General features: G+C 38.7%; 2 protein-coding genes across 3 annotated transcripts in view; one reads left to right on the forward strand and one right to left on the reverse strand.

Moving 5' to 3' along the window:
• The window catches only part of LOC109422651 (cryptochrome-1), a 65,300-nt gene extending 53,590 nt beyond the window's left edge, over positions 1-11,710 (forward strand). Inside the window, exon 6 of the mRNA XM_062859275.1 lies at positions 967-11,710. Within this exon, the coding sequence (XP_062715259.1) occupies positions 967-1,210 (244 nt within the window). The 3' untranslated portion in view covers positions 1,211-11,710. The remainder of the gene's footprint in view (positions 1-966) is intronic.
• Positions 11,085-22,779, reverse strand: part of LOC115254042 (phosphatidylinositol transfer protein alpha isoform) — a 116,385-nt gene continuing 104,690 nt past the window's right edge. For both annotated transcript variants that reach the window (XM_029861013.2, XM_029861006.2), the window contains exons 6-8: positions 14,327-14,436; positions 14,077-14,256; positions 11,085-12,745 (exon numbers count right to left, since the gene is read on the reverse strand). In XM_029861013.2, the coding sequence (XP_029716873.1) occupies positions 12,607-12,745; positions 14,077-14,256; positions 14,327-14,436 (429 nt within the window). In that variant the 3' untranslated portion in view covers positions 11,085-12,606. The remainder of the gene's footprint in view (positions 12,746-14,076; positions 14,257-14,326; positions 14,437-22,779) is intronic.

Raw genomic sequence — 22,779 nt, forward strand, 5'->3', positions numbered from 1 at the left:
GCTTTCTTGTAGTCGATGATCGCCATGCTCAGGTTCCTCTGCTTTTCGGTGGCTTCACCTACATTGTAGGTCTTATAATGACTGTATCTATGACTTGATCTTTGCAGCCTTGCGTATTCTTGCGACACCCTTTTTGTTCCTCGGTCATCACGTTGTTAGCATCGCAGTGGGCTTGTATCCTCCTCGCTATTACCGACGACAGCACTTTGTACAGACTCGAAAGGCACGTTATTGGTCTGTACTTTGCTGGATCAGTTGTGTTTTGGTCCTTCGGCAGAAGATATGTGATACCCCTGGTAATGAACTCTGGGAGTTGCGTGGGATCTTCTAGCCTAGCATCATGTTGAAGCATTCTGCTATCCGCCCGTGGATCGTTGTGAGCTTTTCCTACCAAAAATTGTGCACGAAATCGGGTCCTGGTGCAGCCCAATTTCTGGTATACCAGGTAGCTTCACGTTCCTGAGCGGTTACTACGACCGCGGCCATGCCTCCGACTCCATTACACTGTAGTTCTTCTTCTGCCAACTATATCTCATCGTCGCTCCACGTACAGGGTTCACCCATACATTGACCCATTGAGTTTTGGCACTTCTCTTTCTCTTCTAAAGGGGATTAGGCCCTATGGATCACATTAGCCGGTTTTGCTTATATCCTGAGTCTGTTTCTGATGAACTGTCAGTTGTGATTATTCAGGAACCGCCTTACTGCACTACAGGTTCCAAGAATCACCGCTTTCAGGATGCTGTTCAGGTCCTTCTTCAATTCCAGTTCGTTATTATTATTATTAATATTTATTATTATTATTATTATTATTATTATTATTATTATTGTTATTATTACTACTAATTGTGGAGTTAGTACGTCCAAAGTACTTGACAGCTTGTCTAATAATAACCTTCCCGTACACATCGCCTACTCAGCAATATGCTAAACTACCACACTAACTTCCACTTTTCCACCCCTTAGCCACGAACCATGGAAAGCACCGTTGGACGTGCAAAAGGAGTGCGGCTGCATCGTGGGCCGAGACTATCCGGCACCGATGATCGATCTAGCGAGGGCCAGCAACGAAAACGCCAACAAGATGAACAGCATCCGACAGACGCTGATGAAAAGCGGTGGAGATACTCCACCGCACTGCCGCCCATCGGATGTCGAGGAGATCCGGAACTTCTTCTGGCTTCCGGAGGATGTGGTTGCCGACTGTTGAATGAGTGTCTATGTCTACCTATAATATTTGTACCTACTAGAAAACTTATATAATTCAGATCTGAAAAAGTGGATTGTCGTGTAACCGGTTATCGTTGTAACAGTGTGCCAATAATGATGATAAAGTCAATATGGAACAATGAATGTGATGTCATGGTCAACGAATAGAGCTTATTGTTGGAAACAAAACATAAGAGATGTTTATATTTTGTGGTGAAAAGTTTGTACCGAATTTTAAAAACAGATAAATTTTCTAAATGCCTACATTGTTAACCAAATATGTACGTAAATAAACCAATAGATGATGTAACGTAACTGGTATCTATTTTTTATGAGAAAGACTACAATTTTAACGGAATGAAAAAACAAAAGCCACAACATGGCGACCGTGTGACAGCAGTACAAGGTAGTACACTATAACAGATGGAGAACACAGTCAGAAAAGAAAGAACCACTTTGTTTTCGATTTTGATCCTATATTGTCTCAATTTGGATTTGATCAAAACATATAAGCTAACGGTTGTAACAATTTGGTTGGTTTGTTTGTTTTACTTGTGTACACTATAGATCTCGTCTGGTACAATGCGACGATGACACGATACTGATAATGACGGACGAGTACAGGTGAAAACAATCTTTATGTTTGTTCGAATCACTTGAAGAAACACACAGCTATACGTTTGTTTGTTTTTCTTTTGGTAATGATGATGATACACGCAGCAGTATGACCAAGAACAAATAGATGTCGGATTGAAATGCGTTCGATATACCTACAGCTGGCCAGGGCAGTTTCGGTCGTGAAAGTATTGCCCCGCACTGTCCCACCCTGGATTGTTGTACACTGAGAATTTTTGGTTGCTTTTTGTCGTTGAATAGCTGATTTGATCTGTTAGGTTTTTTTTTTGGACTAGTTGGTGTGTAAATAGTATTTACATAGATATATTTGTAAATCTTTGCTTTATTTTCGCTGAACGTTGCGTGGTATACTGTTTACTGTAATTTGATCGGTTTTGTTATTTGATTTACCCAAAAACTAAAATTTGAAGAACATATTTTAATAACACACTAATAGTTCACAGAACACCAGGTAAGAATCAAATTATAACATGTTTGTAATTTTATCAATTCTCAATAAACCTGTACAACTTCAGTAATTACAGTAGTGTACAGCATTTTTGAACTCGGTAAGCTGATGACCATTTTTGGTGTAGAATCATGCCCTGAGTTCGAAAACGCAAAAGAAAAAAAATACAGTAGAGCGAAATTTCTTTCGACTTTCTATTTTTAAGCAACGTCGCTCACTTCAAACATCTCATTCTCCGTAATCAATGCTCCGATTAAGCTGAAATTTTTACTGTAACTCGCCTACACATGATATGTCAAATAAAAGTCGAGAAAGAATGTTTAAATACGGGTTTTCTTATTTTAAAAAATACATTTCTTGAAAATTTTTTGGGAATTTTGCTAAAATTTAGGGAGATTGTCCCTAAAACTCGCCAATATCCTGAAATTCATCAATCTGACGCAAAACCTGTATTCAGATGATCGAATGGTATTGTATTTAGCTTTTAATTTATGGAAAAAGATTTAAAATTGGTTGAACAAAACGCAATATATTTGAATTTTAGTAAATTACATATTTTGAAAAGTTGTAAAACTCGATATTGAGCTAAAACTCAAAAAAATGTTATACTTAAAATTTTTTGAAGGTCGGTTTCGAAGTCAGCGCTAAATTGTGCTTCAAAAATTGTGGTCGTTAACAGAAATTCACGACTTTTGTTTTATTTTGTAAATTAGTGTTACTAGACTGGGTTACAAGAAAAGACATTTCACTCTTGTACATTATTTGGGTTCCATTTTGGACCCATACCATGCAAAATTTCAGCTCGATCGGAGAAACTACTATATTTTAGCGCCAGCCGCGTTTTCACGACCGGAACTCTTCCGAAGTTGGATTGCAAGTGCAGTGCAGTAAATGCAGTCCCAGTGACAAGCGACTGATTAAAAAAAAAACTGAGCTGGATAGTTGCATGGTATTTGTGTCGCACCTGTCTATTAGGTTAAAGATTATTTTTGAATTGCCTTTTTTTTATTCAGCGTTGACTGCTCCAATTCAACTCGTATACAGCAGAAAGCAAATAACCGAAGCTTATTGTGCTGAAAATGTTAGTTGGCCGGCTCTCTAAACTAGAGTACTGCTACTTTTACCTCAATTCCCTTAACCCGTAAACACCCGGGACGTTTACGGGGAATAGTTGTGCTAAGAAATGCATGGTACCTCCCCCCTTTGCACCCTCCCCCTTTTGCTGGTAGCCGAAAATACGTGGCTTTTTTGTATTTTTTATAAATTCTACATGTTTTTACTCAAATTTCATCTTTTTGCTAATCATCATCAATAGTTTTTACTGATCCTTGACATGCAATGTATTACTACCCATCGTAGTCTGTTGAAGTTTTGATCCCAGAGCTATTCTAAGGTCTCCAAAGCACGGTTGCAAAAAATCCGAAGCATCCAACGAACGTGAGTTTTTGTTTTTGTCTTTTCACCACACCGCTTCTGACGTTGAAGCCCCTGTCCTTCGCTGACGCAAGTGAAAAGAGAATAAAAATTCTCTCGTCACTCACTCCGGGGAGAGGGCAAGGTTCAAAAGCAACATTTTTCCTGTGACCGGCACTCAAACGACAAAAATTCACCACGCTTGCTTATGGGCCAGTCACATTCATACGGCCGGTGTTGACATGAAGCATCCATCAGAGCAGAGCGTGTGTTGATATTGGTGCAGTCATTACCACAACAAAGTAGATGAGTTTTTCTGTGTTCACTTTCAAGTCTCTCACAGCGGAGCTGAAAATGAATGCCAACAGCATTCACTTCAGCGAAATTTCATTCAATTGAGTGAGATTTTTTCAACCCTGCTCCAAAGTACTCCGAAGTTTGTGTCACAAATCTAACATCCTATATCAATTTTTATACACGATGAATCAACACAGAACATGGTCTACGGTACTCAGAAAGCCTCAAAGCACTTCTAGAATATTCATGGTACATGAATTGGGTGATCTAGGTCATCCAAACTACTCTGGAATTCAGTTTCTTAAGATCTTTAACATCTACCGTCATTTGTGTTCCCTCTGTTTTTTTTTGTTTTATGTTTTTTTTATTGTGGAGCAGGGAAAAGCCCCTGGGAGTGAAATTCTTTCTATCGGAATCTCTTCTCCCAAAGGCATAAAACCTCCTCTTCTGAGAGTGAGAAAGTTTCTCTTTGAAGGAAGTGTTTTTAAGGGTTCCTCCAGATGATGGACTCTAGATGATCAGTAGTTGTCTGCCGTAGTCCAGAAGAGCGTCTCACATGTGGGGAAGCAGCGTGAATACAGCGCGAAACAGATGGTACGCATTCATTTCTGGAAACAGTCATCGACTTTATTAGGGGCGCAGTATCAAAAACTTAGACCTGACATATACTAATTCGTTACCTGACAAAACAGCAGCCTGCTCCAATCGACGTGCCATACGAGCTATATTTTTTTCCGGCTGATAAGCCAGAAAGTCGTTGAAACGGAAGCTCAGTCTTGTGGCTTTCCTTATCCTGTGGAATAGTAGCTTCCTTTCGGCCGATGAACCGGACGACTAACTGAAGAACGTTTATTTTGTTTATTTGTTTTTACTATCAACAGGCTAACTTATGCCCTAATAATATTGGATCTACATAAAATCATTTTAAAATTATTCCTAAGTACTTTACCCTTGACAGGTGAAAGTCGAAACCGCCAGCAACCCTATTAAAAAGTCTAAGAAGGCCGCCAAGGGACCCGTAAGCGGCATAGTTCGTGCGACGGACAGGAATTTCCAAAAACCGGTGCACAGTAAAACCGCTCAGCACTAAATTGTGTAAGCCCTACTCATAAGTGCATAATTTCCAGACCACACAAAAATGTGTTACAGTCAGTGTTGGTAAACTCATACTCAAAGCACACTCATGAACCGCTCCTGCGTGAGCAAACTCGCACGCGATTCTGAATCGTTTTCTCACGCGCGAGAATTTCATGCAAAATCTCGCACTCACGAGTCAAGCGCCGAAATCTCGTTCGCTTGTAAAGCGAATCTAAATCAATTTGAACGGCATTCAATGTTATTGTACGCTAGATTTGCTTTTGTTCTATCATACAATCCTTAAAACTTCGATGTAAACATTAAGAACACCAAGAAATAAAGGAATGAGTGAAATCATGAGCCAACTCATGCATGAATTTTTCGGCGGTGAGTTTGGCGAGTCAAGAATCGCGCGTGAAACAACTCAACCATGAGGTTTGAGAATTTGAGTTTATACCAACACTGGTTACAGTTACACATTCTCAAAAACAGCTCGTACACTCGTCTAGATGCGAAATGTCGATATTTTTTTGTTTTCCAAGGTCACTAGTAAACCTAGTTAGATTGCTGTACAAAAACTTTTACGAATTTAACGATTTTGCGGACACAGGAGCCGATTTTGTGACTGTGCAAGGGTTACACCACAGACAAACAGACGTAACACTCTGATAATTCCCATCGTACTTCGATTTAACGATCTTTTTCAAAATTTGATAGTTGGCCAACTACCCACCTGTGGCGCTCATATCGTTTTTGTTCAGGTTTGACGTTTGCTCACTACCGCCACCTAGTTGATGGTCGGCCAAACTTAGTCATTTTAGCATTGGGCTAATATGTTTCCGTGGCTATGATTTGAATCGAAAAATGTTCGAAGTGTTACGTCTGTTTGTCTGTGGATCGAATAAGCAGTGTGGAGCAAACACGATTTTTTGAACCACGCTATTGGATATTGGTCAGCAAAACCGGGTAATCGATCCTTGATGTTAACACATCTGAGATGAACAGAGCTCGGGCCACATTCCGACGAATTGCTAAACTGTCCAAATGGATGAGTTGACAACGACTCTCGTAACTGGGTAGACGAAACGGGTCTCCCATGGAAGGCTTCGGAGAGCGAAACGGATCAACCTTCGTTGTACAGCTTCAATTCTATCCACACCGTTACAGTAGTAAGGATTCCAGCGGCAGACGTGTGTTGTAGCTTTCCACTATTCGGCGTGCCACCTTACGCGGATAACAAGAGAGCGTGGAGCGGCGCAGCGTTGCAGGGTGAAGTTGCAGACGGCACAAGATAAGTACAGTTCTGGAACCAGTCGTTGGCTTCATTAGGTGCGTTCGAAGGCTTCGGCCAGACATATACCAGTTCGTTACCTGACAGAACAGTAACTTTCATCCGACTGACCAGCCTGTGAAATCGTAGTTTCCCGTTCGTACACGGATAACAAGGGAGCGTGGAGCGAATGAATTTTAGTCACATTGATGTTCATTAGACCTCGCAATGCTAAGAGCAACTCGATATTGTGGTAGTTGGACATTCCGTGAAATACAAGTGGTCTCAAAACACTTTTAAGTTTGGGTTACGATATCTACATACAATACACACTGTGTCATGCTTTAATTGTAAAAAATATTCGTGGGATGTAGTCTATACTGCTGATGAAGCCTCAGTGCACTACTATAATGTTTTTGGTACATTCATGGGGTATTCCAGGTTTTCCAAACTACTTTGGAATTAGGACCTTCAAGGTCTACAGGCTCTACTCTTGTTTCTGTTCACTCTATCGGAATAATTCTTTCACGATTGTGTCTGTTGCACCTCATAATACTGCGAGTATCTCTATGTGTTGCTATTTGGGTGTCCAGTCCACTGGTATTCAAATGGACCCAATGTATTTTGAAGTATGGGTCGCAATATCTGTAAACCTTATGATATATTTATGCTCGTGGAATATAATCTGCGCTACTTTTAGAGCCTCGGAGTGCAATTCTGATAACTTAGCAACATTCACTTGGTGATCTGGGTCATTCAAATTATTCTGGAATAAAGCCGCAAATAAGGCCCGTTGAGAAATAGTTAACTTTGATGAAAGGGAAACTACGGAAAGAGGATAGAGGAGCAGAGGACGTCACCAAATTCAAGAAAAACTGGGTCAACCCAAGCAAAACCATCGTCGGAACGGTTGTCCAAAACCTTATGAAAAACACCAAGAAGAAAGTGTGAGAGGTAGCAAGATCCTCGAAAAATTAAATATACAATGATGTCATGGGCTTTTCTCATGGTCAATAAACAATGTAATTGAATTTAATTTACAAAATAAATGAAACATTTGGCGCTGTCCATAAACTACGTAGACTTTTTTCGGCCATCTCAGACCCCTCCTCCCTCCCTCGTAGACTTTTGTTCATACAAAATGATTTTAAATTTTTAAAACCTTTTTTTTCAGTGTAGGAAGAAGTTTTGTATTTTTTTTTAAATTAAAAAAAAAAACTTCATAGAATTACCATACAACACTTTTTGTAGTTCTTGTCATTTTTGAGTTACCTCGATTTAAAAAAAATTTAAAAAAAATTAGGCCCTCTTCAAAAGTTACTCTTGAAAAATTTCGAAAAAACAAAGTACGCAAAGTTGCTTAGAAACACCTATATGTTTATGTTTATAGTTACGGTTTAGTAATTTTCTTATTACCACATGTTTTTGCAAATTTATTGAAATAGCTGTTATTGTAAATCATCAATCAGCTGCCCGAAAAAATATCAAGAATGACATCGTAAAAAGGAATTCACGAAAAAAGAGTCATTCCCGTAGGTACACCTAGAGGAATTCTCGGATGAACTCCTAAACGAATTTCCAAAAGAATTCCCTGATGAACTCTTAGAAGAACGTTTGGAGAAACTCTTGGAAGAATTCCGGAAACAAATCTTAGAAGAACTCTTAGAGAAATTGCCGAAGGAACTCTCAGTAGAATTCACGGAGAAACTCTTATAAGAATTCTCGGAGGAAACTCCGGCCATTCTTTGTACAACTCCCAGAAATATTTTTAAAGCAACTAGTAAAGTAATTGCCGGAGGAGCTTTCGGAGGAATTTCCGGAGGAACTCCTAGAGAAATTGCCGAATAAATTCGGAAAGGAATTCAAGGAGGAACTCGCAGAGCAATTACCAGAAGTATTCTCAGATGAGTTCCCGGATGAACTTTTAAATGAATTCCCGGAGGTACTCCCAAAGAAATTCCCGGATAAACTCCCACATAAATTCCTGAGAGAAGGTCTAGATAAATTCTCGATGGAACTTCTAGAAGAATTCCCAAGAAATTCGTGAAGAAATTCCCGGAAGAATTCGTAGAGGAATTCCCGGGTGAACTCAGATACTTCTAGAGAAATTCCTGGGAGAACTCCTAGAGGAACGTTCGGGAAAACTCCTGAATGATTTCCTGGAAATTTAGAGGAATTTCAGGAAGAACTTCTAGAGGAACTTCCAGGGGAACTCTTAAAGGAATTTTCGGAGGAAACTCCTGGAATACCCAGTGTAACTTATAGAAAAAAAAACCTATAGAGCAACTCGTAGTGAAATTGCCTGGACAACTTATTGCTGGTAAAACTCAAGAAGGTGTTCTTGAAGATATTTGAATTTCCGGAAATACTCCTAGAGAAATTTCCGGAAAAACTTTCAGAGAAAGTCACGAAGAAATTCTTAGTGTAATTCCCGAAAAAAATAGTTAAGGAATTTTCTTGGAGAAAATCCTAGAGAAATTCTCACAGGAGCGTCTAGAGGAATGTTCGGAGAAACTTCTGGAAGAATTCCTGGAAGAAATTTTAAAGAAACTCCTGAAAGAAATCCAGGGGGAACTGCTACAGAAATTGTCGGAGAACTCCCAGAAGAATTCCCGGAACAACTTTTAGACGAATTACAGGAGAAGCTCCTAGAGGAATTATCGGAGGAAACTTCTGGTATTTCCAGTGCAATTTCTTTGAACTCTTGAAGGAATTCCCGTGAACATTCGTTAAGGAACTCCTGGATGAACTCGTTGAAGAACTCGTGGAGGAATCGCGGAGGGGCTCCTAGAGGAATTGCCGGACGAGCTCCTAAAGGAATTCCCAGGAAGAACTTCTACAGGAATTCCCGGAGCATTTCAGAATACTCGGAGTAACTCTCAGAGGAATTTCTAGAAGAAGTACTTATTACAAAAAGTCCCAGTAATACATCTGTAGCAATGCCCGGAGAAACTCCTAGAGGATGTTTCGGAGGAAACCCTCAGAATTCCCGAAGGACCTTCTAGAGTTCCCGGAGGAACTCCTAGCGGAATTCTAGGTAAAACTGCTGGTAGTATCCTCAAAAGAGTTGCTGGAGAAATTTCATCTCTTCTGGAGATGAACACGACAAAAAACATTTTCTTAAGAATCACTAGCATTTTCTTCAATCTTCGGAATCCCTAGATTCCTTCTTCAGCCATCGGTTATCTTCAGGAACCTCCGGTATTTTCTTGAACTCAATTTAATTCAAAGGGCTTTAACTTTCAATACATTGTTTACGCGACATGCGAAGTTTAAATACGAGTGGAACTGAGCGTAATTTGACCTATTTTAGCGTTTCAAATTTTTAGAACTGTTATAAATTTTGAACAAAAAAAAAAAACCACCGCAGAAAACTGCTATGTATTCAGATTTGGAGTCATCTTGCTTGAAATATTTTTATTCTTCATCACTTAACTTAATTTACAGCTCTATTGTCCACTGGGGCACTACGTGAGCAATTTCAATGGACAGCTGCACTTACATTTTTGTACAGCGCCTAGATTCTATTCTACTTTATCGAACTGGTTGCCTTTCTGCTGCTTTCACTTTTTCTACTTTATACATAGTAGAATGATGAGCACAATGAGGATGATGAATGGCCGTTGTTCCTTTCCAGTCCGATTGGGGGTCCATTATGAGTAGCAGTTCGCCGATGTCCAGGTATCCGGGTCCGTTTGAGCCATGGGGCTCAGAAGTGGGTCAGTGTCAGTTGCTCTCGGGGGAAAAGCAACTGACGAAAAATTGCAAGTGCCGGGGCTGGGAATCAAACCAATGACCATCCGCATATGAAGCGAACGTGTGACCAACTACGCCACGGGCCCCGGCTTGCTTGAAATATTGTAATGAAATAAATCAAGAAAAAATTTAATGTATCAATGCATTTTCTGAGATCGGCGTAGAAAATTGGAGTTCGGCGGCGTGGCGCGGCGGCGCACACCTCTACTACCACCGCCAGCACCCTGCTAGTGCTGAATATAAAAAGCGAGATTTTTTCAACGTGTTGTACACAATACAACAGCGCGATCGCTCGAGGGTTAAATTAGTTGAACAAAATTCTGTTACGTAGCTCCATAGAGATCCACTCGGTACTGGTTTTGCTGAAATCAGTACGTCTAGAGCTACTTATTTCTGTACTGAAGTCCTGGGGAACTAAAACCAAAGTTTTAGATTTTTCCCAACGTTTCGACTCATTTTAGAGTCTTCTTTAGGGTATATTTGTCATGTGTAATGGAACATTTCGTGTTAGCCTCTAATTCCAGTTATTCTATTACATCTTAAACGATCTTTTGCCAAATGGCTTTGTGTCGTTTTCTTAACAAACGATCACTTCTGAGTTTTATGTTTGATTCAAACCAGAACATGTTTGGATGAACAATCTACTAACATTTTTGCTGTAGTGCTTGAGAGACCTTCCTCTCGAAAGCGTTTGCTCCACAAGCCATTATGCAGCTACTTTTGTTAGTAGGTGTAGGGAGATTTTGTTAGACGATAATTTGCAATTGATGAAATGACAATCATACTAGTGTTTTGATTTTCACCTGGTATTCTTTTTAATAAATGCTGTTGTTAATGTTCGAATAAAATCATATTTTTGCTGATGATGTCATGAGTGCACCCTGGAAAGTGTCTGCCCTGTGTTGGTATTGGTGTAGTACGTCTGAAAGGAACAATATGGATATGAATAGAATTTTAACAATAAAACACAAGAAACCATTGTTTTTCCTCGAATTCCAATTTTAATTCAATAACATTTACCAAGTTCATTGGAACCAAATCTAATTTATAGAACAGCATGCTTTTGCCTTCCAATCTCCTGTCCGGGAAAGAACATATCATACAAAACGGAAACAGACAGTAACTCACACACGCACGAAACGAGCGTCGCCCCGCTTCCTCAACCCTTGCCCTTGCTATTGTTTGCCTATAAGAGCTAATGCGGGAGACGTCGTTTCGGCCGCGTTCTGCTCTACCTTGTCTCCTTTGGCTGATTTAACCGTAAGTAAACTGTTAATGGAAAGAATTTGCTGTGTAATGCCTAGTTAACTTTGCCCTACTATTTAGTTTTTATAAAGAGAACTGAATCCTAAAACGCACGCGCACGCGCATCCGGGGATCCGGATGGAACGAACGGCCATTATCATCACACGATTGGACACGACTGTACAATAGAGCTCATCGCACGCATACACATACGCACTTGCTTGTATACCATCGCTCTGCACTTACGTTATTTAGTTTCTCCCGATTACTCACGCACGCCGTGCTGCCGGACAGTCCGTATGCCTGTCTCTGGTCGTTAAATATAAGGTTTTCCGCGGTAAAATAATAAAAAAACAAAACTCTAACTAATCAAAACTTATGGGCGTAGGTGCGGGTGTGTCTGCATGTATGTGTGTGTGTGTTGTGTATGTAAACTAGAAAAATATGTTAGGATAAAAACACGAGGGAACGTTATCATCATGGGCGCGATTGTATTAAATTAGTTGTATTTTAAAAACAAATTTGACTAAATCCAGCATGGACTGAGTTCTTCATTCTCAACTCGCAACGCAAAAACAGTGCTTTCTCTCGCATAAACTAGGAATATACTGGATCCTTCATTGCTAAAGACGGGTAATATCCTATACTTATAGGTGTTTTCAGTTTGCTTTTGTTGTTTTGCTTCATCACCAGAAGGACTTTTTAAATATGTTTTGTTTGTTTTAACGTTTTTTTTGCATCCATCCCGCTACTCGCTACGTGCTTTTTTGCGACTATCTTAAATATAACTTCTGTTGCATCTGTTCTTCTAAACTTCATCCACGCTTTCTAAATTGATGCCTAATTAGTTGCTTTTTTCGTGTGTGTTTTATTCTCTGTTGTTATTGTGTGTGTTTGTGTTTCCGAGTTTCTAAAGTGGATTCCTGCTTCTCTGTCTATCCTGTGTGTATGTGTGGTGCACCTGCTGAAGGTGTGACTATACCAGTATGTGTGTACCTCTGTTGCTATAGTTGTGTTTGTTTCATTCATTGTATAATTACTGTTGTTTACCGCTTACGAGTCAGCCACATGGTAGATGTTCATTATTTTTTGTATTTTCCAAGACAACTGTGTTAAACTGTCGGTTATAATATCCGGTATCCAATTGTATATTTCCTTTCCCATCCCCTCCTCCCCAATTTATGCCAAGTAACCAGGACCACATTTCAAACGACTCTCCTCCCGTTCAAAAACATGCCAAAAGACGCGGCTAGGCTTAGTCCGTTTCGGCACGCATTCCACGCACTTCGCCAACGTGACGCTGTTTGTCCAGTTCCTCTTTGGTCTTGTCCTCCAGTTCACGGATGTCCTCCATGGTGAGCCCGTGCCAGCTGTCCATCCAGCAAAATACTTGTCTGCAAAACAAATGGGGGTCATTTTGATCAAGTGGATCGTGATATTTCATATCTAAATGGAGAAAAAACACTCTAAAACTTAGCTATTGACACTAAAAGAATGTGTGAATGATCTATAAATATTGCTCTTGATTCAAATGTTAATACCGTCAAGGCGCCATTCACCGTGGGGGCTCCATTCACCGTGTGCCTTCGAATATTTTTTTATTATTTCCATATCATGATTGAATGATATGACAATTTCCCTTCAATTTCACCAATACAACACTAATGTATTGTTACCATGTCAAAACGCTCATTAGAAACATTTAAAAGTATCATTTTGACACTAAAGTGTGTTTACATGAAGCGGGTTTCTGCTCGTTCACTGCATTCATTGTGAAAAAACGAAAACTGCGCTAAGGTGATTAAAGCGATAAACTAAATGTAGTAACGTTTTTATTCCACCAAGAAGCAATTAAATTCACATATCAGGTATGTATTTTGCATTACCGAAGTAAGTTTTACAAGAAAGTACGATTACTCGTACTTTTTAATTGAAACAAAAAGGCACGGTGAATGGGTACCCTAAAAATCAATGGTCTCCATTCACCGTGCCCCATATTGTCCCATATATCTAGAAAAAATCGAAAATATGAACATTCGTTTTTCTAATAAAACCTTGCAAGTTATTACTTGAAATGAATTTAAACGAAGAAAATTCCCTTGGCTGGGTTGTTTTGATCATTTTTAAACAAAATTGAATAAAATTTTTCATACACGGTGAATGGGTCCCTACTACCACGGTGAATGGTGACCTACCACGGAATTAGGCGACCCTACTACCCTTTACTAATTGTACTATATCTCCAAATTTTGTGAAAAATGTTCTACTTCTGTGGATATTGCTTTAATTTTAATCTATAATGAAGGCAATTAAAAGCGGCACCAACATTGTTTATAAGACTGGTGTCAAATGACAGCCCTTATTTGCCCCGAATCGTCTTAGATCCACGGTGAATGGTGCCTTGACGGTATCTGGTATCCAGTTCAACAGATAAGATAAACGAATACACCACACATGAAAGTATGGATTGGAACGGTATGCGTTGGTTTTACGCATCTGTCAGTGGAACGCGGCAAAAGAATGCGACAGTTCCCGTGTAATGACTAGACAGGAAATTTGCTGTAATCGAAACATTTTGGTTTGGTGGAAAGAGGAACAACCCAGCTATAAATATGTTATTGTATTGAGATACTCATCATATTCCACATTTAGAGAATTTTCCCGAATTGGCCAATTTGTAAAAAATGGGAATCTCAATTAGTTGGAAAAATAAAAAAAAACTCACCGGTGGAAAATCGTGAACAGTCTTCGCTCGGATTTCTGGATGAAGTTCTCTATTCTCGACTGCAGTCCGAACCACTTGAACTCGCAGGTGACTAGCTTGTAGCAGGTCATCACCGGTTGGACCTTCTTCTTCCAGTCCGGACCGACCAGCGGTCCTCGGCCGGTTTTCACCGATTTGAATCTACGGATAAGGGGGGAAAACCACACTTAAGGTTAAACAGTTTATACGTCGAACTAGAGGCGAATATTACTTGGTAGGGTCTTCGCTTTCTTTGTAGTCAGCGGCAGTCACTGGATCGTTGGCAATGTCAATATGTACCACGTCGCGCTGTTTCAGCTTCTCCGGTGGCAGCTCGTGAGCCTGTTGGGTTTATTTTCGGTTTTGGGACACGGAAAAGAAGTATTGACAAAAAGAAGAAGAAAATATTTAGTTTTTCACAAAACTATGAATAGACTTTCTTTTATGCATATTAGAACCTATATCAAATGATTTTGTCTTGACACTAATGATCAATGGTTTAAATGAATAATAATAAACGAAAAAAGAATAGATTGGTGAATCGTGCAAGCAAATGATAGGGAACAATTCAAAGCTATAAACTAAGTGAGGGGAACTGATACAAGTGGTTACAGATAGGGAGGTTACATGAAATATGAGATCATGCAGAATTCGGAAAATTTCAGGAAAACATAGAAAGAATCAATTTAATAGATAAGTAATTATAGTTTTGGTATCGTATCTACAATATTATGAAAAAATAAAAAAAAATCCAAAGCTTATTCAACAAATTGAAGCAATAATTTTTAACAGGAACAAGTAAATGCAAATACCCAATTTAGCTAATATTATTTCTTTTAGGCAGTTTTGTCTACGTTTCAGTCGTCACTTACAGTATGACCCATAAAAAATGCGACATTCCATTTTTTTTTTTGCAGTACCGTCAAGGCACCATTCACCGTGGATTTAAGAGGATTCGGGGCAAATAAGGGCTGTCATTTGATACCAGTCATATAAACATTGTTGGTGCCGCTTTTAATTGCCTTCATTATAGGTTAAAATTAAAGCAATATCCACAGAAGTAGAAAATTTTTCACAAAATTTGGTGATATAGTACAATTAGTAAAGGGTAGTAGGGTCGCCTAATTCCGTGGTAGGTCACCATTCACCGTGGTAGTAGGGACCCATTCACCGTGTATGAGAAATTTTATTCTACTTTGTTTAAAAATGATCAAAACAACCCAGCCAAGGGAATTTTCTTCGTTTAAATTCATTTCAAGTAATAACTTGCCAGATTATATTAGAAAAACGAATGTTCAAATTTTCGATTTTTTCTAGATATATGGGACAATATGGGGCACGGTGAATGGAGACCATTGATTTTTAGGGTACCCATTTACCGTGCCTTTTTGTTTCAATTAAAAAGTACGAGCAATCGTACTTTCTTGTTAAACTTACTTCGGTAATGCAAAATACATACCTGATATGTGAATTTAATTGCTTCTTGGTGGAATAAAAACGTTACTACATTTAGTTTATCGCTTAAATCACCTTAGCGCAGTTTTCGTTTTTTTCACTATGAATGCAGTAAACGAGCAGAAACCCGCTTCATGTAAACACACTTTAGTGTCAAAATAATACTTTTAAATGTTTCTAATGAGCGTTTTGACATGGTAACAATACATTAGTGTTGTATTGGGGAAATTGAAGGGAAATTGTCATATCATTCAATCATAATATGGAAATAATGAAAAAATATTCGAAGGCACACGGTGAATGGAGCCCCCACGGTGAATGGCGCCTTGACGGTATTTGATGATTTTTAATGAAATAATCCCAATGAATTAAACTTTTTTGGATTAGGATACAATAAGGAGGTCATTGTCATACAAGATCTCTAAAATTTTTGTCAAAATATTCATTGGTTACGTATATGGGATACCTTATAATTGTTAACAATTTCTAAATTAAATCAAGTTTTCCTATAATTTTCATAGCAAAATGAACTAAGATAAAAACTTTTAAACACATGGAAACCATAAAGAAATATGTACTCTTTAATACGCCCATGTTTGAAAAATATTTTAAAAATAATTTCAAATGTTTAGGAAACAAAAACTAAAAAAAGGTGCTACATATTAAAAACCGTATTTAAGATAAATTGATAAAAAACTTAACACTATTAGAACATTTTTCAAAACATTTTTTTGTCGATGAAGGCATATATACCTACCTTTATGATAGGTAAAAATACTATGTTCTTAAAAACAATTTTATGCTTAAAACATAATATTTTCTAAAAATTATCATTTGTCAAATAATTCAATTTTCACAAAATGTCTCTTAATTTATAAGTTAATATTCTTTTCGTGCTTGTCCGACGAACCAACCAACTCCTGAAGACCTTATCCAGCCATAAAAGTACTATTTTGAAAATAAAATTTGATTGAATGTGATTGAAAGCAATTGAAAGAAAATTATATCCTTAAAAACGGCCTCTGGCGCGTGGACGATTTCGACATCCATATGTTCAACGTTATATTTCCGAAGGTATTTGCATGGAATCAGTCTATGTTCCTTTGCCATTATAAGATTAGTGGCTCTACTATACTGCCACCACTCGCAAAACAGTCCCATATGAATAGGAAACCCAGCAAAGATGGGACTGTTATGCGAGTGGGGGCAGTATACTATCCAATAGATACATGCGAGGTTGATCAGTTCGAAGTAGGGGAACGATGACTTTGAAAACTGTCGCATTTTTTTATGGGTCATACTGTAGGATCTTGTTTTTGATCCAATACTAAGCGCATTTCGAACCAACAGGAACACCCTTTCAGAATTTCAATGAAATTTTCTGGACGTATTGATTTTTCTCAAGTGCTTTTGGATCCTAATTTTTTACACTTCATAAATATCGCTTGGAGTACCAACTTTTGATTCAAGTTGAGTTTGATTAGCTTATCTTTCGCGAAGCTAGAACCGTTCTCGTAAAACACTATTTTTAGACAACTTATTTTTGATCTGTCATATATAGAAAACCAGTGAACCGAATTGAATGAAATTTAGAACGTTCATCAACAATACATGTATAATAATGATTCACAAGGCTTTAAAACATAGGTACTTTTTGAACGTTGAAAGATGTTATGATAAAGGGTTGACACTTTTTGGATCTTTCTCGAAAAAATGTAATTGTTTTACATTAATGTCATTACATTTTAGTTTTGATATCCAAAGATTTTCTACTTCCGTTCTCAAGATATCTTTAATAAGATATATTAGAGCCTATTAGGTTTAAAGGAAGAGCACATTTAGTAATTTCTGGTGTTGTAAATTTGACTTAACCTCTGTATGAATAAAAACGTCAAACCGGTATAACTTTCTTCGTCGTGAGAAAATATTACATTTTATAACGTCATACCAAGTATCAATATATTGTTGATAAACATTCAAAATTTCATTCAATTCGGTTCACTGGTTTCCGAGATATGACAGTTCAGAAATTAACTGTCTAAAAAATAGTGTTAGGTATACGAGAACGGTACTAGCTTTGCGAAAGTTTAACCAATCGAGCTCAAATTTGTACCACTGATGCACATATAATAGATTGACAAACAGTCGAAGTTTGAGATTTTTCGATGCACTCTATGAAAAGTTACAGCTTGCTGAACTTTTTTGTAAGAGAAAAAAAAGTTGCCTATCCCAAACATTTTGGCCATCCCTTGTATTGGACAAAGTGTATCTCGATATTTTTTTTTATCCATTTGTTAATCCATTCAAGAACTTTTGCCAGTTAACAAAACATACTATGTATATTCCAGAATATGTAAGATATTGTTTAAGCATTCCATACAAGATTCTAGGAGGTGCCTGGCATTTCTGGTAGTTTTGCCCATGATCAATTATGCTATTTGGGAAACCAATCCACTGGATGACAAGTACACTATATTTTCTAGAATCATCAGAAGAATTCCTAGAGATTTCAGGGGACTTGCAAAGGAGTTTCATGGATGTTTCACAGGAGTTTCAAACCGTATCAAGGCGTTTCAGGAGATTTCAGAATGATTTCATAGGGGGTTTTAGGGGTCTTTCGGGGGAATTTCAGGAGAGTTATTAGTGCGGTTCCAAGGTATTTCAGGCTGTTTCGAAGATGCTTTAGGTAGTGTTAGGCTACTTTCAATTTATTTTCAGTGTACTAGAGCCAAGATCACAAATTTCGTAGTTCACCACTTATCCGTATAGGTGACGCCACCATCTAACTTTTAGGTGTTGCATCCTAGAGACTTCGCGTCTTCGGCAAAAGTGTTCATTTTGACCAAGGGGCCTGCAACTCTAAACTTTCCATGATATTTATTAGTAGTATTGAATTAGTATTTCTTAGTATTTTTTGCATCATAGCAACCTTGGCGACAAAAAAATGAAATAGGGCTCTGCACGAAATTCTCACCCTCTCTTTCGCTCTCATTGAGATTTAGTAAACAACAAGGCCAGGAAATGTCAAAATCCCATACAAAATCAAAACAGTGCAGTGCCCTATAGTTTGTTTACAGTGGCCAAGACAGTACTTGTCGTTCTACGGTTTCTAATTAATTTTCAACGGAAAAGCTTTTCTATAAGCTGCGAAGGTATGTTTCAATGCGATATTAATTGTTAAACTCATCAGCAATTCACAATCACAGTATATTTTACAGGACAAATCTGCGCAACCAGTAAGAACTACCAGCAGCTCGCTCCTTGGATTCGGCAGACGCTTTATTGGTGCTAATGTTCCAGTGATTCTGTAGCCTTTTTTCACGACCAAGGTTCAACAGGACGGTTAAGGAATCGATGATAAAACAGTATTTCAGGCTCGAACAAGGGAGATTCAGGAGCATCGGTGTATTTAAAAATATTCACGAAACTTCATGGAACTTAATGTTCAAAAGCAAATGTGTTTTTTTAATGAATAAAGAGTTTTCAACTTCCACTTGCCTTAGCGGCTTCTTTCTATATTCCCGGTTTACAATAAGGTTGCATATAGTGGGGGCTCCATAAATACAGTGCTACTCAAACTATGACCAGCACAATTTCTTGGCCGGCTTCCTTCTGGATAAGCTGAGATGTTGAGTGTGGCTGGGGCACACTACAAACTTCCATAAATGAAAGAACCATTGAAGAAACATTGTAATGATTCACAATGCTCAAACCGCGTATACATTGAAGTAACAATGAATTTTGCTACTGCAATCACCGGATGCATGTTTTGAGCTGATGACATTTTGCCATAACTTTTTTGTGCGAATCAAAGCAGTCGGATTGCTACGATGAAAATATTTCCGTAGTATTTTGTAGTATTTTTGTAGTATTTTCCGCTACTATCGAAAGTTTAGAGTTGCATACCCCTTGATTTTGACAAAACTAACAACTCTTTCTTAGACGTCAAAATTCCAAAGCCTACTGTTTTGATGTTTTGGCGCACGAGCCTTCAAATAAATGATTAACAGTACTTAACCTGTTTTGAAGTTATTTAAACATTCTTCGTTCATTAGCTGACGCTTACCTCGCTGACGTCGTGCACGCTTAGTTAGTATGCCTGTCTGGGTCATAATGACCCCAACGCTCTACTATAGGGTTAAAAGTAAATTTAGATAAACAAAAATCAGTTTTATTAGGTTATTTTGGCAATTATTAGGTTATTTTGGCAGTACGCCTTGGAATGTTGACATCTATGACAGACAAGAGTTGCTTATTTTGTCAAAATGAACAACTTTGCCGAAGATTTTGATTGATTTAGCTTCATTATAGAGACTTTCAGCCCTTGGTTGCTCTTGCCGAAGACGCGAAGTCTCAAGGACGTAAAACTTAAAACTTAGATAGTGGCGCCACCTACTAAATTCTTTGCAATGAATGCCCCCTGATTATAACAAAAAACTTTGTCGAAGACACCATGTGCCGCAAATGCTTCGTAAAGAAGTACCGTGAGGTCGCCATTCACCGCTCATTTAACGGCATTTTCGTAAAGTATATGACATTAAAAATCGACGTTTGCGAATATTGCACTTCAATTTACGTTAACAACTTAACCATTATGTTGTTAATATAGAAAAAATATAAAACGATTGTAAAATATGTCTACAGCCGAAAAAATAAAAATTCAAATGTGTTATCTCTTGGCTCCTATTACCGCTCATGCATCCATTCACCGCTCATAATGGATCCATTCACCGCTCACTGGATTATTTTTTCATGGAATCACAGACACTATTCATTTATAAAAACAAAATAACTTTTATTCACCAAAGTATTGATGATTCATGACGTTTAGTTCATCCTGTTTTGTCAAAATGGAATCTTTAACGGGTTTTACCTGTTCGATATTTTTCCGCTGTTTGCCCTGAACAGTTCCCATGTTGTCCTGCAGCGCAGTGTGAGAAATATTTTTTTGAGAACGTGAATTCAGGTACACCAATATAAAAACTTGGTGAAATGAAAGTTTTTTAATGTGGCAGCATGTTACATTCACTTTTGTTACGATACTTTACTAACATTTAATAATTTTTGTATGATTGACCAAAAATGAGCGGTGAATGGGGCATGAGCGGTGAATGGCGACCTCACGGTAAGTGATTTTGTTCCGCTAGATTGCGATCCTGGCCCTTAGTGCAGTGGGACAGATTTGAATGCGTTTCAAGACGTTTTTGGGTGTTTCTATTTATTTCAAGGGTTCCAGTGGGATTTGGTATTGTTTCCGGCGGTTTTAAGATGAGTTTCAGTGGAGTTTAGGGGTTCAGAGGGGTTTCAAGGCATTTGAGGACGTTTCAGGGAGATTCTGGGAGGTATTCGGAGGTTTCAGGGGGCTTCCAAGAGAGTTTCAAGGAGATTTAAGCATGTTAGTAAGGCGTTTCAATTCTTTTCAGATGGACTCAGGTGGTTTTGATTTGAAGCCTTGAAAGTGGTTTCTGGAGGTTGCAGGACGCTTTCAATGAGTTTTCAGGGATGTACCGGATGAATTATATAGCGTTCCAAGGCGCTTGAAGACGTTTCAGGGGGTTTATGGGGTTTGCAGGGGTCGCAGAGGGTTTTGAGAGGCTTTCGAGGGGGTTTCAAAAGGGTTTCAAAGCGCTTCAAGGCGTTTTAGGGGGTTTCAGGAGATTTCAGGAAGTTTTGAGAGTAGTTTCCTGTGGATTCACTATTCCTTAAAAAAGAATGTTTCAGAGGGTTTCAAGGCGAACCATGGTGTTTCAAGATGGAGGAGTTTTATGAGGTTTTAAGAGAGGTTCTCAGGTGTCGGAGAAAGTTTCAAGGCGTTTAGGAGATTTTAGGGGATTTGGGAGTGGAGTTCGAGGATTTCAGTATACTTTCAAGGCGGGTCCAGGGATGTTTCATATGAGTTTCGATGTGTTTCAAGACGTTATATTGAATAAGAATGTATTCAAAGGACTTTAATTGGTTTTCTAGGGGGGGAGGAGGCGGAAGTGGTTTCCGGGGGTTTCAGGTTGCCTTCAAGAACTGGGAAAACTTGAAAATTAGAAGACACAGAATGTTGATTAATTGGCAAATTGAGAAATGGAATTGTGAAAAAATCACGTTCTGGTGGGACTCCCACGACTCCGTATTTGCTAGATCTGAAATGGCCAAAAATGCATCTTCGTAGTTTATGGACAGCGCCTAAGGGACTTTCAGGGGGTTTGGTAGTGGTTTTCGGAGAGCTCAGGATAATTTCAAGGAAGTTCCTGAGATGTTTCATAGGGGTTTCAGAGTTTACAAATGTTTTACAAGACTTTTAGAAGGTTTTCCAAGAGAGTTTCAAGGGGCTTTAAGAGAGATATAGAGGTGTTTCAGGGATTTTGGAAGTGGTTTCCGGTGATTTCAGGATGCTTTCAAGGAGCTTTCAGGCTAGGTTTCAGGAGTGTTTCTTCTTCTTCTTTGTGGCTCTACGTTCCCACTGGAACTTGACCTGTCGTATCTTCAACTTAGTGTTCTTTGAGCACTTCCACAGTTATAAATTGAAGGGGTTTCTTTGCCTGCTATTGCATGAATTTGTATATTGTGAGGCAAGGACAATGAATTCGAGAAAAGTTCCCGGCCCGAACGGGAATGGAACCCGCCGTCTCCGGATTGGCGATCCAAAGCCTTATCCACAAGGCTAACTGAAGACCCAAGGGGTTTGAGACGGTTCCAGGAATTATAGGGTATTTTTGAGGATTTCAGAGGGGTTTGGAAGTTATTTCCGGGAGTTTCAGGATACTTTCAAAGAGCTTCAAGGATGTTCCAATGGGACGGGGATTCAAGGCGTTTGAAGACGTTTCATATAATTTCTAAAGGGATCGGAATCATGCGACTATTTCCGTGGGTCAGTCGGTTTTCACGGGAGGATGATGGGGGCGCGAGTGTGGAATCCGGGATTAAGTAAACGATCAATGCGTTGATACGTTTAATATTGAACGACCGTTGACGTATGCGCATTGCCCTTACTATTACATTACTAAGACCGTGACTTGTATTTAAAAAAAAACATATTACCCACCAAAGGTGGCTCCAAGATCCACATTTTAGCCTACCCTACTAACAAATAGGGAATCGAGCCACTCGGGCTTCTATTTGCGTCTATGTTCCGCTATAACCCAGTCAAATTTGAACCAATTTATACAATTTTTGGAATGCGGTGAGATAGGTATAGTATCTACCCGTATACAAATTTCAAGTCAATTGATTCAAAATTGA

This window comes from Aedes albopictus, chromosome 3 (genome assembly GCF_035046485.1).
Source record: "Aedes albopictus strain Foshan chromosome 3, AalbF5, whole genome shotgun sequence".
Taxonomy (NCBI): Eukaryota; Metazoa; Arthropoda; class Insecta; order Diptera; family Culicidae; genus Aedes; species Aedes albopictus.